Below are 15,369 nucleotides of genomic sequence, written 5' to 3' on the forward strand. Positions count from 1 at the left end.
ATTTTTTGGGGTCCCCCCATGAGTCAGGTTTGGGTTTGAGCCTTTATTGGGGTCACACCGAAGACGAGACTGGGGGAGCCCCCAAATTTTGGGGTCCTGAAGGGTTTTGGGGGGAATTTTGGGATCGATTTTTGGGGTGTCCCGGGCTCTTTTGGGGTGCCTGAGGACGATTTTGGGGGGGGGTCTGGGAGCGGTTTTGGGGTTTCAGGGGCATTTTGGGGGTGTTGGGTGGGTTTTGGGGTGTCCCTGGAGAGGTTTTTTTTGGGTTCCTGGGTGGATTTTTGGGGTCTCGGGTGAATTTTGGGATGCTCTGGGTGGATTTGGGGGATTCCTGGATGGATTTTGGGGATGCCCTGGGTGGTTTTGGGGTTCCTGGATGAATTCTGGGGTATCTTGGCTGGATTTTGGGGTATCCTGGGTGGATATTTGGGATTCCTGGATGGATTTTAGGATTCTTGGATGGATTTTGGGGTGCCCCAGTTGGGTTTTGGGGTTCCTGGGTGAGGTTTTTTGGGTTCCTGGATGGATTATGTGTTCCTGGATGGATTTTGGGGTGCCCTGGGCGGTTTTGGGGTTCCTGGATGGATTTTGGGGTGCCCTGGGCGGTTTTGGGGTTCCTGGGTGAGGTTTTTTGGGTTCCTGGATGGATTTTGGGTTCCTGGATGGATTTTGGGTTCCTGGATGGATTTTGGGGTGCCCCAGTTGGGTTTTGGGGTTCCTGGGTGGATTTTTAGGATTTCTGGGTGGATTCTTTGGGTTCCTGGATGGATTTTGGGGTATCCTAGGTGGATATTTGGGGTTCCTGGATGGATTTTGGGGTATCCTAGGTGGATATTTGCGATTCCTGTCTGGATTTTGGGTTCCTGGATGGATTTTGGGGTGTCCCCGGTGGATTTGGGGTGCCCTAGAGGGGCTGGCAGCGCTCCTGGCGGCTGTAGAGCTCGAATTGGCTCTTCCAGCGCATCATGTACGAGCTCCAGCGGTGAAACTCCAGGCGCCACTGCCGCTCCGCCTCCTCCATGGGCCCTGCGGAGCCCCCCAAATCTGACATGGGCACCCCAAAAAAATCCCCAAAAAATCCCCAACAAAAACCCCCAAAACAACCCCAAAAACCCCAATAAAACCACCCAAAATTCCCAGTGCTGCTGCAGCTCCGCCTCCTCCATGGGCCCTGCGGAGCCCCCCAAAATCCGACATGGGCACCCCAAAAAAACCCCCAAAAAAATCCCTAAAAAAAACCCCACAAAAATACCCCAAAAACCCCAATAAAACCACCCAAAATCCCCGGTGTGGCTGCCGCTCCGCCTCCTCCATGGGCCCTGCGGAGCCCCCCAAAATCCGACATGGGCACCCCAAAAAAATCCCCCAAAAAAATCCCCAAACAACCCCAAAAATCCCTAAAAAAAAACCCAAAAAAACCCACAAAAAAAAAACCCAAAAACCCCAATAAAACCACCCAAAATCCCCGGTGTGGCTGCCGCTCCACCTCCTCCATGGGCCCTGCGGAGCCCCCAAAATCTGACATGGGCACCCCAAAAAAATCCCCAAAAAAATCCCCAAAAAAACCTCAAAAAATCCCCCCAAAAAAAACCCCAAAAAACCCCACAAAAAAACCCCAAAAACCCCAATAAAACCACCCAAAATCCCCGGTGTGGCTGCAGCTCCACCTCCTCCATGGGCCCTGCAGAGCCCCCAAAATCTGACATGGGCGCCCCAAAAAAAATCCCCAAAAAAACAAAACCCCCAAAAACCCCCAGAAAATAAAAAAAAAAAAACAACAAAAAACCCAAAAAACCCAAATGCTGCCAAAACCCCCCAATGTCCCCAATGTCCCCAATGTCCCCAGTCTCCACCAATGTCCCCAAGTGTCCCCAATCCCCCTAATTCCCCCAATGTCCCCAAATCCTCCCAATGTTTCCCATCCCATCAATGTCCCAAATGTCCCCAAATCCCCCATTGTCACCAATCTCCCCAATGTCCCCTCAATGCCCCCAATGTCCCCTCAATGCCCCCAATGTCCCCTCAATGTCCCCAATGTCCCCAATGTCCCCAATGTCCCCAATGTCCCCCAAATCCCCGTGGTGTCCCCAATGTCCCAATGTCCCCCAATGTCCCCAAATCCTCCCAATGTTTCCCATCCCATCAATGTCCCCAATGTCCCCAAATCCCCCCAAATGTCCCCAATGTCCCCTGTGTCCCCACTGTCCCCAATGTCCCTGGTGTCCCCAGTGTCCCCAAATCCCCCATTGTCACCAATCTCCCCAATGTCCCCTCAATGTCCCCAATGTCCCCGGTGTCCCCCAAATCCCCCTGGTGTCCCCAATCCCCATGGTGTCCCCAGTGTCCCCAGTGTCCCCAGTGTCCCCAATGTCCCCAATGCCCCCAATGCCCCCAATGTCCCCCAATGTCCCCAATGTCCCCAATGTCCCCAATGTCCCCAATGCCCCCAATGCCCCCAATGTCCCCCCAATGTCCCCAATGTCCCCAATGTCCCCAATGTCCCCGGTGTCCCCGCTGTCCCTCACCGGTGACGTTGAGCAGTTTGGGCAGGAACCGTGTCCAGAAGGCGCAGGCCTGGGCGCGCAGGCCCTGGGCCACGGCGAGCGGCCGCGCGTTGAGCCGGGCGTAGCTCTGCCCCGACGCCGTGTAGGACGGCCAGCGCCGCTCGCGCTCCGACGGCTCGTTGGGGTCACTGCGGCGAGGGACGGGTCAGCACAGGGTGTCCAACTCAACTCAACCCAACTCAACCCAGCCCAGGGTGTCCAACCCAACTCAACCCAACCCAACCCAACCCAACCCAACCCAACTCAACCCAACCCAACCCAGCCCAGGGTGTCCAACCCAACTCAACCCAACTCAACCCAACTCAACCCAACCAAGGTCATCCAACTCATCCAAACTCATCCAAACTCAACCCAACCCAACCAAGGGTGTCCAACTCAACCCAACCAAGGTCATCCAACTCAACCCAACCCAACCCAACCAAGGTCATCCAACCCAACCCAGCCCAGGGTGTCCAACTCAACCCAACCCAACTCAACCCAACTCAACCCAACCAAGGTCATCCAACTCAACCCAACCCAGCCCAGGGTGTCCAACTCAACCCAACCCAACCCAACCCAGCCCAGAGTGTCCAACCCAACTCAACCAAGGTCACCCAACCCAACTCAGCCAAGGTTATCCAACTCAACCCAACCCAGCCAAGGGTGTCCAACTCAACCCAACTCAACCCAACTCATCCAAACTCAACCCAACCCAGCCCAGGGTGTCCAACCCAACTCAACCCAACCCAGCCAAGGGTGTCCAACTCAACTCAACCCAACCAAGGTCATCCAACTCAACCCAACCCAGCCAAGGGTGTCCAACCCAACTCAACCCAACTCAACCCATCCAAGGTCATCCAACTCATCCAAACTCAACCCAAACCAGCCAAGGGTGTCCAACTCAACTCAACCTAGGGTGTCCAAGTCAACCCAGCCAAGGTCATCCAACTCATCCCAACTCAACTCAACCCAACCAAGGTCATCCAGCTCAACCCAACTCATCCAAACTCAACCCAACCCAGCCAAGGGTGTCCAACTCAACCCAACCCAACTCAAGCAAGGGCATCCAACTTAACCCAGCCAAGGTCATCCAACTCAACTCATCCAAACTCAACTCAACTCATCCAAACTCAACTCAAGAGAGGGTATCCAACTCAACTCATCAGAATTCAACCCAACCCAGGCAAGAGCGTCCAACCCAACTCAATCAAGGGCATCCAACTCAACTCAATCCAAGTCAACCCAACTGAGAGCATCCAAACCAACCCAACTCAACTTAACTCAATCCAAGTCAACCCAACTGAGGGCATCCAACCCAACTCATCACAACTCAACTCATCCAAACTCAACCCAACCAAGGTCATGCAACCCAACTGATCACAACTCAATCCCAGCCCAACTCAATCCCAACCCAACCCATCCCGACTCAATCCAACTCAATCCCAGCCCAACTCAACCCAACTCATCCAACCCAACCCACGCCCATCCCGGGCCGTACCCTGTGCGGGCGAAGTTCCCCCAGTATCTCATGATGCGCCGGCTCAGCGCCTCCTCCTCGGCCGTGATTCAATCCCAACCCAACCCAGTCCAACTCAACTCAATCCCAACCCAACTCAATCCCAACCCAACCCATCCCAACTCAATCCAACCCAACTCAATCCCATCCAAAGCCAAACCAACTCAATCCCAGCCCAACTCAACCCAACTCATCCAACCCAACCCACTCCCATCCCGGGCCGTACCCGGTGCGGGCGAAGTTCCCCCAGTATCTCATGATGCGCCGGCTCAGCGCCTCCTCCTCGGCCGTGTAGTTGAGCCCGGGGTTGAGCGGCTGCCCGAACACGAACTCGATCTCGTAGCCGTGCGGGACGCCCATCCACGGCGGCCACAGCAGGTTGGACGCGCGGTGATCGAACAGGTACGCGAAGACGGTGCCGCCGCGCTCGGCCCAGCGCTGGGCGAAGTGCATCAGCGGGCACACCACGTTGTGGTCGCCCACGATGTCGTCCAGCGCCTCGCGGTTCTTCACCGGGTTGTCCTGGTCCAGCCAGTCGGTGTACTGCAGCACCACGGCCTCGGCCGCCAGCTCGTTGGCCTGCGGCACGCCCAGCCGCACGCCGCCCAGGAACTCCTCGCGGCTGATCAGGCTCTCGTTGTCCTTGCCGAAGCCCGGCACGCCGTACACCAGGAAATAGGTGCCCTCGTCCTGCACGGCGCCCAGCAGCACCTCGGCCTCGGCGCGGCCCGGCGCGGCCAGCAGCGCCTCGGGGGTGTCGGCCAGGAACTCGCCGTCCACCACGGGCACGAAGGCGAAGCGGAAGATGCCCTGCTGGGGCAGCACGGCCGCCTCGTGCTCCACCAGCTGCGGCGGCGGCGCGGCGCGCAGGCACGACAGCAGCTCCGTCTCGTTGGTCACCGCGCCGCCCGCGCCGGCGCCGCCGCACCCAACCAGCCGGCCCAGCCGCGCCGCCCGGCGCCGGCCCTCGGCGGCGCCCACCGTGGCCCAGGGCCCGTTGGGGGAGCCGCTCTGCAGCACGGCGCGGCGGAACAAGCCCCGGCTGCCCCCCGAGAGCAGGTGCAGCCCCACCGAGGCCGCGCCGGCGCTCTCGCCGAACAGCGTCACCGCGCCGGGGTCGCCGCCGAACGCCGCGATGTTGGCCTGCACCCAGCGCAGCGCCAGGCGCTGGTCCAGCAAGCCGACGTTGCCCGGCGCTTCGGGGTGACCCGGCAAGGCCAAAAACCCCAAGGCCCCCACCCGGTAATTCATGGAGACCACCAGGACGCCCTCGGCTGCGGCGAGGAACCGCCCGTCGTAGACGTCCAGCGAGGCGGCGCCGCTGTAGAAGCCGCCGCCGTAAATCCACACCAGGACCGGCGCCGGCGTTTTGGGGCGCGGCGCCGGCGCCCAGATGTTGAGGTACAGGCAGTCCTCGCTCATCTCGCGGTTGGGGTTCCACATCTCGGAGCCGCCGAAGCCCGGGAACATGGTGTCCACGGGCTGGAAGCAGGCGTGCGGGTGGGAGAGGGCGTCCAGGACCCCTCCCCACGGCCGGGCGGGGCGCGGGGGGGCGAAGCGCAGGGGGCCCAAGGGGGGCTCGGCGTAGGGGATCCCCAAAAAGGCGGCGGCGAGCGAGGAGGGGCCGGCGGGCACGTGGAAGCCGCGGATGGAGCCCGAGGAGGTGGAGACCAGCAGGTCCTCGGGGGCGGCGGCGGCAGCGGGGGAAATTGGGGAGGGGGCGAGGAGGAGGAGGAGGAGGAGGAGGGGGGAGGGGGGCGGTGGGGATGGGCGACCCCCCATGGCGGCGGAGGCTGCGGAGAGAGAGAGAGAAATTGGGGGGTTAATGGGGGGGCTTGGGGGTTGTTGAGGGTGGGGTCTCCATTTGGGGAGGGGTCTCCATTTGGGGAGGGGGTCTCCATTTGGGAAGGGGTCCTAAATTTGGGTGGGAGTTGGGGAGGGGTCTCCATTTGGGGAGGGGGGTCTCCATTTGGGAAGGGGTCTCCATTTGGGGAGGGGTCCTAAATTTGGGTGGGCATTTCGGGGATCTCCATTTGGGGAGGGGTCCTAAATTTGGGTGGGAGTTGGGAAGGGGTCTCCATTTGGGGAGGGGTCTCCATTTGGGGAGGGGTCTCCATTTGGGGAGGGGTCCTAAATTTGGGTGGGAGTTGGGAAGGGGTCTCCATTTGGGAAGGGGTCTCCATTTGGGGAGGGGTCCTAAATTTGGGTGGGAGTTGGGGAGGGGTCTCCATTTGGGAAGGGGTCTGCAGTTGGGGAGGGGTCCTAAATTGGGTGGGAGTTGGGGAGGGGTCTCCATTTGGGAAGGGGTCTCCATTTGGGGAGGGGTCTCCATTTGGGGAGGGGTCCTAAATTTGGGTGGGAGTTGGGGAGGGGTCTCCATTTGGGAAGGGGTCTCCATTTGGGGGTGGAATTGGGGAGGGGGTCTCAATTTGGGGAGAGGTCCCCATTTGGGGTGGGAGTTGGGGAGGGGTCTGCATTTGGAGAGGGGTCTCCATTTGGGGAGGGGGCTTATTTGGGGGGAAAGTTGGGGAGGGGTCTCCATTTGGAGAGGGGTCCCCAATTGGGGTTGGAGTTGGGGAGGGGGTCCCAAATTAGTGGGAATTGGGGGGGGTCTCCATTTGGGGTGGGAGTTGGGGAGGGGGTCCGCAGTTGGGGAGGGGTCCCAAATTGGGTGGGATTTGGGGGAGGGGTCTCCAATTGTGGAGGGGTCCCAAACTGGGGAGATTTGGGGAGGGGTCCCCATTTGGGGAGGGGTCCCAAATTGGGAGGGGTTTGGGGAGGGGGTCCCAAATTAGAGTGGGATTTGGGGAGGGGTCTCCATTTGGGGAGGGGTCCCAAACTGGGAGGGAGTTGGGGAGGGGGTCCCAAATTAGAGTGGGATTTGGGGAGGGGTCTCCATTTGGGGAGGGGTCCTAAATTTGCGTGGGCATTTGGGGGGGGGGGTCTCCATTTGGGGAGGGGTCCCAAACTGGGGTGGGATTTGAGGAGGGGGCTCATTTGGGGGGTAAGTTTGGGGGTTCCCGGTGGGTGGGGAGGGGTCCCCAATTGGGTGGGGGGTCCCCCTTTTGGGGGGGGGGCTCCTATTGGGTGGGATTTGGGGGAGGGGTCCCCATTTGGGGTGGCCCCCATTTGTGGGGGGGGGGTGTCTCTATTTGGGGCAGGGGTCTCCATTTTGGGTAGGGGTCCCCAATTTCTTTGCCCCCCCCTCCCCAACCTCATTGTGACCCCCCGTTCCATTTTTGAGGGGTTCGAGACCCCTCCCCAATTTATCCCAGTTGATCCCAGTTTATCCCAGTTGTTCCCAGTGACCCTTCCCACCCCAGAGACCCCTCCCCAATTTATCCCAGTTGATCCCAGTGCCCCCCTGCCCACCCAGAGACCCCTCCCCAATTTATCCCAGTCCATCCCAGTCCCTCCCAGTGCCTCCCTGCCCACCCAGAGACCCCTCCCCAGTTTATCCCAGTTTATCCCCGTCCCTCCCAGGGACCCTTCCCCAATTTATCCCAATCCCTCCCAGTGCCCCCTTCCCACCCCAGAGACCCCTCCCCAGTTTATCCCAGTTGATCCCAGCGCCCCCTGCCCACCCAGAGACCCCTCCCCAGTTTGTCCCAGTTGATCCCAGTCCCTCCCAGGGACCCCTCCCCAATTTATCCCAGTCCCTCCCAGTTTATCCCAGTTTATCCCAGTGACCCTTCCCACCCCAGAGAGACCCCTCCCCAATTTATCCCAGTTTATCCCAATTAATCCCAGTTTATCCCAGTTGTTCCCAGTGCCCCTTCCCACTCCTGAGACCCCTCCCCAATTTATCCCAGTCCCTCCCAGTTTATCCCAGTTGTTCCCAGTGCCCCTCCCACCCCATAGGGACCCCTCCCCAATTTATCCCAGTCCCTCCCAGTGCCCCCTGCCCACCCAGAGACCCCTCCCCAATTTATCCCAGTTTCTCCCAGTGACCCTTCCCACCCCAGAGACCCTCCCCAATTTATCCCAGTTGATCCCAGCGCCCCTCCCCCCGCCCACAGGACCCCTCCCCCCCGCCCCTCCCCCCCCCCTTTGGGCAGGTGCTGGATCCCAAAATAGAAACAAAAATCCCGAACGGAAATGGGGGAGGGGCGGGGGGGGGGGGGGGGACCACGGGGGGGGGGGCACGGGGGGGACCCCGACCCTGGACATCCATGGGGACCCCTCCCCAAATCCCCTATAGGGACCCCTCCCCAAATAGGGACCCCTCCCCAAATCCCCCATAGATCCATAGGGACCCCTCCCCAAATCCCCTATAGGGACCCCCGGCCCTACAGAGACCCCTCCCCAAAATCCCCTATAGGACCCATATAGGGACCCTTCCCCAAATAGAGACCCCTCCCCAAAATACCCCCCAAATCCCCCAAGGATCCATAGGGACTCCTCCCCAAAATTCCCTATAGATAGGGACCCCCTCCCCAAATCCTCTATAGAGACCCCCGGTCCCATAGAGACCCCTCCCCAAAATCCCATATAGATCCATAGGGATCTCCGGCCCTACAGAGACCCCTCCCCAAAATCCCAAATAGGAACCCCCCCCCAAGTCCCCCATGGATCCATAGAGACCCCTCCCCAAAATCCCCTATAGATCCATAGGGACCCCTCCCCAAATCCCCTATAGAGACCCCTGGCCCTATAGAGACCCTTCCTCAAATCCCCTATAGGGACCCCTCCCCAAATCCTCTATATCCAGAGGGACTCCCCGGCCCTATAGAGACCCCTCCCCAAGTAAATCCCCTATAGCGACCCCTCCCCAAATTCCTATAGATCCATAGGGACCCCTCCCCCCCCACCCAGCCCCGCCCCAAAATGGTACCCGGGGGGGGAGGGGAGGGAGGGGCGATGTGGGGAGGGGTCTTAGGTGGGGGGGAGGGGCAATGGGGGGGTCCCAAGGGTGGGGGAGGGGCAATGGGGAGGGGTCTCGGGGGTGGGGGAGGGGCGATGTGGGAGGGGCCCGGATTGGGGGGGGGGGGAGGCGTCACAGGTGTGTGTGGGGGGGGAGGGGCAATGGGGGGAAGGATGGGGGGGTCTCGGGTGGGGGAGGGGCCATATGGGATGGGGGTCTCAAGGATGGGGGAGGGGCGATGAGGGGGGGGGTCTCAGGTGTAGGTGAGGGGGGGGAGGGGCGCTGATGGGGCCTCATCGGATGGAGAGATCGTTCAAAGGGGGGGTGGGGGGAGGGGGATGGGGAGGGGTCGCGGGGGTGGGGGATGGGTGGGGGGGTGGTGGTCGCGGGGGTGGGGGGAGGGGCGGCACCGACCCCCTCGCGCTCCTCGCGTTCTCTCCGGCCTCGCTCCGGCTCCGGCGTCTGGAAAATACCGGGGGGGGGGGGGTGGGGGTGGGGGAGGGGGAGGGGCGGCCTTAAATTGGGGGGGGGGAGGGGAGGGGCGGCTCCTTTGGCCCCTCCCCCTCCTGCGGCAGCGCTGCCCCTCCCCCACCCCGAGCCGGGAAAGGGGGGGGGGGAGGATGAGGAGGATGCGCTGCCCAACCCCCACCCAGGGGGAATTTGGGGGGGGGGATTTTGGGGGAATTTTGAGGGGATTTTGAGGGGGGGGAGGATTTGGGAGAATTTTCGGGAAATTATGGGGAAATTTTTTAGGGGGATTTCGGAGGAAATTTGGGGGGATTGGGTGGGGGGCGGATTTTGGGGATTTTTAAGGAAATTTGGGGGAGAATTTTGAGGGGGATTTGGAGGAATTTTAGGGGAAATTTTAGGGGCAATTTTGGGGGAATTTTGGGGAGGGGTCGGGGTAATTTTAGGGGAATCTTGGGGAAATTTTTGGAGAATTTTGGGGGAAGCTTGGGGCAATTTTTGGGAATTTTGGGGGAATTTTCCCGCCCACACCTGTCCTCCCCAGGTGTGTCCGTCTGTCCCCAGGTGTGTCCCCTCCCCCAGGTGTGTCCCCTCCCCCCCCAGGTGTCCCTCTCGTGTCGCGGTTCCCGCCGATGACGTGGCCCCACGTCTGGCCCCAGGTGTGGCCCCGCCCCCTTTTCTGCTCCCGCCGGCCAAGGGTCACGCGCCCCTCCCCCCATTGGCTGGCGCGGGTGGTGACGTCACGGGGGAAACCCCTGGGGAGACACTGGGAGATACTGGGATGGACTGGGATGGACTGGGATGGACTGGGATATACTGGGATGGACTGGGATAGACTGGGGACAGGACTGGGATGGACTGGAATGGACTGGGAATGAACTGGGATAGACTGGGAGGGACTGGGACATACTGGGAGGGCATTGGGATGTACTGGGAATGAACTGGGATGGACTGGGATGGGCTGGGAGGGACTGGGATAAACTGGGACATACTGGGAGGGCACTGGGATGGACTGGGAGAGACTGGGAATGAACTGGGATGGACTGGGAGCGACTGGGAGCAAACTGGGATGGACTGGGATGAACTGGGAGGGTACTGGGGCATCCTGACTTTAAGGATCTCGGTGCCACCTCCCTGTCCCCATCCCCGTGTGCCCATGGATCTTGGTGCCACCCCAATGTCCCCATCCCAATGTCCCCATGGATCTCAGTGCCACCTCCATGTCCCCACCTCCATGTCCCCATGCCCGTGTTGCCATGGATCTTGGTGCCACCGCAGTGTCCCCACAGATCTCGGTGCCACCCCAATGTCCCCACCCCAATGTTCCCATGGATCTCGGTGCCACCCCAATGTCCCCAACCCCAGTGTCCCCACTGATGTCGGTGCCACCCCAGTGTCCGCACCCCAATGTTCCCCATGGATCTTGGTGCCACCCCAGTGTCCCCATCCCAATGTCCCCACTGATCTCAGTGTCACCTCCATGTCCCCACCTCCATGTCCCCATGCCCGTGTTGCCATGGATCTTGGTGCCACCGCAGTGTCCCCACTGATGTCGGTGCCACCCCAATGTCCCCATTCCCATGTTCCCATGGATCTCAGTGCCACCCCATTGTCCCCACAGATCTCGGTGCCACCCCAGTGTCCCCAACCCCAGTGCCCCCACTGATGTCGGTGCCACCCCAGTGTCCCCATTCCCATGTTCCCATGGATCTTGGTGCCACCCCAGTGTCCCCAGTGATCTTGGTGTCACCCCAATGTCCTCAACCCCAATGTCCCCACTGATCTCAGTGCCACCTCCATGTCCCCACCTCCATGTCCCCATGCCCATGTTCCCATGGGTCTTGGTGTCACCCCAATGTCCCCATCCCAATGTCCCCACCCCGATATTGCCATGGATCTCGTGCCACTCCAATGTCCCCAACTCCAGTGTCCCCACTGATGTCGGTGCCACTGCAGTGTCCCCATTCCCATGTTCCCATGGATCTTGGTGCCACCCCAATGTCCCCATCGCAATGTCCCCACTGATCTCAGTGTCACCTCCATGTCCCCACCTCCATGTCCCCATCCCCATGTGCCCATGGGTCTTGGTGCCACCCCAGTGTCCCCACTGATCTTGGTGTCACCCCAATGTCCCCAACCCCAATGTCCCCACTGATCTCAGTGTCATCCCAATGTCCCCACCCATCTCGATGCCACCCCAATGTCCCCAACCCCAGTGTCCCCACTGATGTCGGTGCCACCCCAGTGTCCCCATCCCCATGTTCCCATGGACCTCGGTGCCACCCCAATGTCCCCACTGATCTCAATGCCACCTCCATGTCCCCACCTCTATGTCCCCATGCCCGTGTTCCCATGGATCTTGGTGTCACCACAATGTCCCCAACCCCAGTGTCCCCACTGATCTCGGTGCCACCCCAATGTTCCCATGGATCTTGATGCCAACCCAATGTCCCCATCCCAAGGTCCCCACTGATCTCGGTGTCACCTCCATGTCCCCATCCCCATGTTCCCATGGACCTCAGTGCCACCCCAATGTCCCCACCCCAATGTTCCCATGGATCTCGGTGTCACCTCCATGTCCCCACCTCCATGTCCCCATGCCCGTGTTCCCATGGATCTCGGTGCCACCCCAGTGTCCCCACTGATCTTGGTGTCACCCCAATGTCCTCAACCCCAATGTCCCCACTGATCTCAGTGCCACCCCAATGTCCCCATTCCCATGTTCCCATGGATCTTGGTGCCACCCCAATGTCCCCACTGATCTCAGTGTCACCTCCATGTCCCCACCTCTATGTCCCCATGCCCGTGTTCCCATGGATCTTGGTGTCACCGCAATGTCCCCACCCCAATGTCCCCACTGATCTCGGTGCCACCCCAATGTCGCCATGGATCTTGATGCCACCCCAATGTCCCCATCCCAAGGTCCCCACTGATCTCAGTGTCACCTCCATGTCCCCATGCCCATGTTCCCATGGACCTCGGTGCCACCCCAATGTCCCCACCCCAATGTCCCTATCCCAATGTCCCCACTGATCTCAGTGCCACCCCAATGTCCCCATCCCAATGTCCCCACCCCAATGTCCCCATGGATCTCAGTGCCACCCCAATGTCCCCATCCCAATGTCCCCACCCCAATGTCCCCACAGATCTCTGTGCCACCCCAATGTCCCCATCCCAATGTCCCCACCCCAATGTTCCCATGGATCTCAGTGCCACCCCAGTGTCCCCACTGATGTCGGTGCCACCCCAATGTCCCTATCCCAATGTTCCCATGGATCTCGGTGCCACCCCAATGTCCCCACCCCAATGTCCCCACCCCAATGTCCCCACCCCAATGTTCCCATGGATCTCGGTGCCACCCCAGTGTCCCCACCCCAGTGTCCCCTCCCTGTCCCCCCCTTTGTCCCCCCCCGTGCGGTGACACCGCCGATGGAGGAAGCTCCGATCGGGGCGCGGCCGCCGCATTCTCCGGCTCTGTGTCACCGCCTGTGCCACCCCCTGTGCCACCCGCCTGTGTCACCGCCTGTGCCACCCCGCGTGCCACCTGTGCGTGTCACCTGTGTGTGTCACCGCCCGCCACCCCCCACCCACCCGCCTGCATGGGGACAAAGGTCCGGGGCCACCCCCTGTCCCCCTCCCCACCCACCCCAGATATTGTCACTGTCACCGCTGGCGCCGGCCCCACTTGGGGACAGGACGTGGCCGCGGCCATGGGGGGGACACGAGGGACGGTGCTGGTGGCCCTGAGCTGCGCCATCACAGGTGAGGGGACAGCGGGAGGGGACAGGGGGACAAGGGGACGTTGGGACAGTCCTGGTGGTGGTCACCTGGTGGTGGTCACTTGTGCCATCACAGGGGAGGGGGACAGGGGGACATTGGGAGGGTCCTGGTGGTCCTCACCTGGTGGCCATCACAGGTGAGGATGGACAGGGGGACATTGGGAGAGGACAGGGGGACAAGGGGACGTTGGGACAGTCCTGGTGGTGGTCACCTGGTGGTGGTCACTTGTGCCATCACAGGTGAGGATGGACAGAGGGACATTGGGAGGGGACATCGGGAGGGGACAGGGGGACATTGGGAGGGTCCTGGTGGTCCTCACCTGCTGGTGGTCACCTGGTGGTCCTCACTTGTGCCATCACAGGTCAGGGGACAGGGGGACATTGGGAGGGTCCTGATGGTCCTCACCTGGTGGCCATCACAGGTGAGGATGGACAGGGGGACACTGGGAGGGGACAGGGGGACATTGGGACAGTCCTGATGGTGGTCACCTGGTGGTGGTCACCTGGTGGTGGTCACTTGTGCCATCACAGGTGAGGATGGACAGGGGGACATTGGGAGGGGACAGGGGGACAAGGGGACGTTGGGACAGTCCTGATGGTGGTCACCTGGTGGTCCTCACTTGTGCCATCACAGGTCAGGGGGACAGGGGGACGTTGGGACGGTCCTGGTGGTGGTCACCTGCTGGTGGTCACCTGCTGGTGGTCACCTGGTGGTCCTCACTTGTGCCATCACAGGTGAGGGGGACAGGGGGACAGGGGGACATCGGGAGGGTCCTGGTGGTCCTCACCTGGTGGCCATCACAGGTGAGGATGGACAGGGGGACATTGGGAGAGGACAGGGGGACATTGGGACAGTCCTGATGGTGGTCACCTGGTGGTTCCTCACTTGTGCCATCACAGGTGAGGATGGACAGAGGGACACAGGGACATCGGGAGGGGACATTGGGAGGGTCCTGGTGGCCCTGACCTGGTGGTGGTCACCTGTGCCATCACAGGTGAGGATGGACAGGGGGACATTGGGAGGGGACATCGAGAGGGGACAGGGGGACATTGGGAGGGTCCTGGTGGTGGTCACCTGGTGGTGGTCACCTGGTGGTGGTCACCTGGTGGCCCTGAGCTGCGCCATCACAGGTGAGGATGGACAGGGGGACATTGGGAGGGGACATTGGGAGGGTCCTGATGGTGGTCACCTGGTGGTGGTCACCTGGTGGTGGTCACCTGGTGGTGGTCACCTGGTGATGGTCACCTGGGCCATCATGGGCGAGGATGGACAGGGGGACACGGGAACACTGGGGAGGAAGAGGAGGAGGAGGATGGCGGGGACAGGGGGATGAAGGTCTTGGAGGACGAGGGTGAGGAGGAGGAGGAGGGTGAAGAAGAGGACGATGAGGAAAAGGAGGGTGAAGAAGAGGAAGAGGAGGATGAAGAGGGTGAAGAAAAGGAGGAGGAGGTTGATGAAGAGAAGGATGAAGAAGATGAAGATGAGGAGGATGAAGAGGATGAAGAAGAGGAGGAATATTAGGGTGGGAGAAGTTTGAAAGGTTCAGATCTGAAGGTCTTGGAGGAGGAGGAGGAGGAAGAAGAAGAGGAGGAGGATGATGGGGACAGGTTGGAGGGGACAGGGGGATGAAGATGAAGAGGAGGGTGAAGAAGAGGAGGATGAGGAAAAGGAGAATGAAGAAGAGGAGGATGAAGAGGGTAAAGAAGAGGAGGAAGAGGATGAAGAGGAGGAGGATGAGGATGGTGGGGACAGGTTGGAGAGGGCAGGGGGATGAGGGTGAGGAGGAGGAGGGTGATGATGAAGAGCAGGAGGAGTTGTTGGGGTTGGAGAAGTTTGAGGGGTTCAGATCTGAAGGTCCTGGAGGAGGAAGAGGAAGATGAGGAGGAAGAGGAAGATGAGGAGGAAGAGGAAGAGGTGAAAGGTGATGGGGAGAGGCCGGAGGCGGGGGAGGAAGAGGAAGAGGAGGAAGGTGGAGACAACGAGGTGAGGTTGGGCTGGTCAGGGCCGAGGGTGGGATGAAGGTCTGGGAGGAAGAGGAGGATGAAGGAAGGTGGAGAAGATGAGGAGGAAGGTGAAGAGGAGGAGGAGGAGGAGGAAGGGGAGGAGGAAGAAGAAGGTGAGGATGATGGAGGAGGTTGGACAGGGAGAAGAAGGAACCTTGGATGAAGGTCTTGGAGAAGGAGGAGGATGAGGAGGAT

General features: G+C 60.5%; 1 protein-coding gene across 2 annotated transcripts; it reads right to left on the reverse strand.

Annotated features, from left to right (window-relative positions):
• Positions 1-246: 246 nt before the first annotated feature.
• On the reverse strand, positions 247-9,402 carry ACHE (acetylcholinesterase (Yt blood group)). Of its 2 annotated transcripts, XM_064737605.1 has the most exons (5): positions 9,338-9,402; positions 4,286-5,852; positions 2,526-2,692; positions 860-1,026; positions 247-533 (listed from the first exon to the last, which is right to left on the reverse strand). In XM_064737605.1, exons 2-4 carry the CDS (start codon positions 5,839-5,841, stop codon positions 905-907), a joined length of 1,845 nt encoding a protein of 614 aa, XP_064593675.1. In that variant the 5' UTR covers positions 5,842-5,852; positions 9,338-9,402; the 3' UTR covers positions 247-533; positions 860-904. The 2 variants fall into 2 exon arrangements, with proteins under 2 accessions (XP_064593675.1, XP_064593674.1); XM_064737604.1 differs by lacking the exon at positions 247-533 and having other exon boundaries at positions 568-1,026.
• Between the last annotated feature and the right edge of the window lie 5,967 nt (positions 9,403-15,369).

Source organism: Zonotrichia leucophrys, unplaced genomic scaffold (assembly GCF_028769735.1).
Source record: "Zonotrichia leucophrys gambelii isolate GWCS_2022_RI unplaced genomic scaffold, RI_Zleu_2.0 Scaffold_88_184519, whole genome shotgun sequence".
NCBI lineage: Eukaryota > Metazoa > Chordata > Aves > Passeriformes > Passerellidae > Zonotrichia > Zonotrichia leucophrys.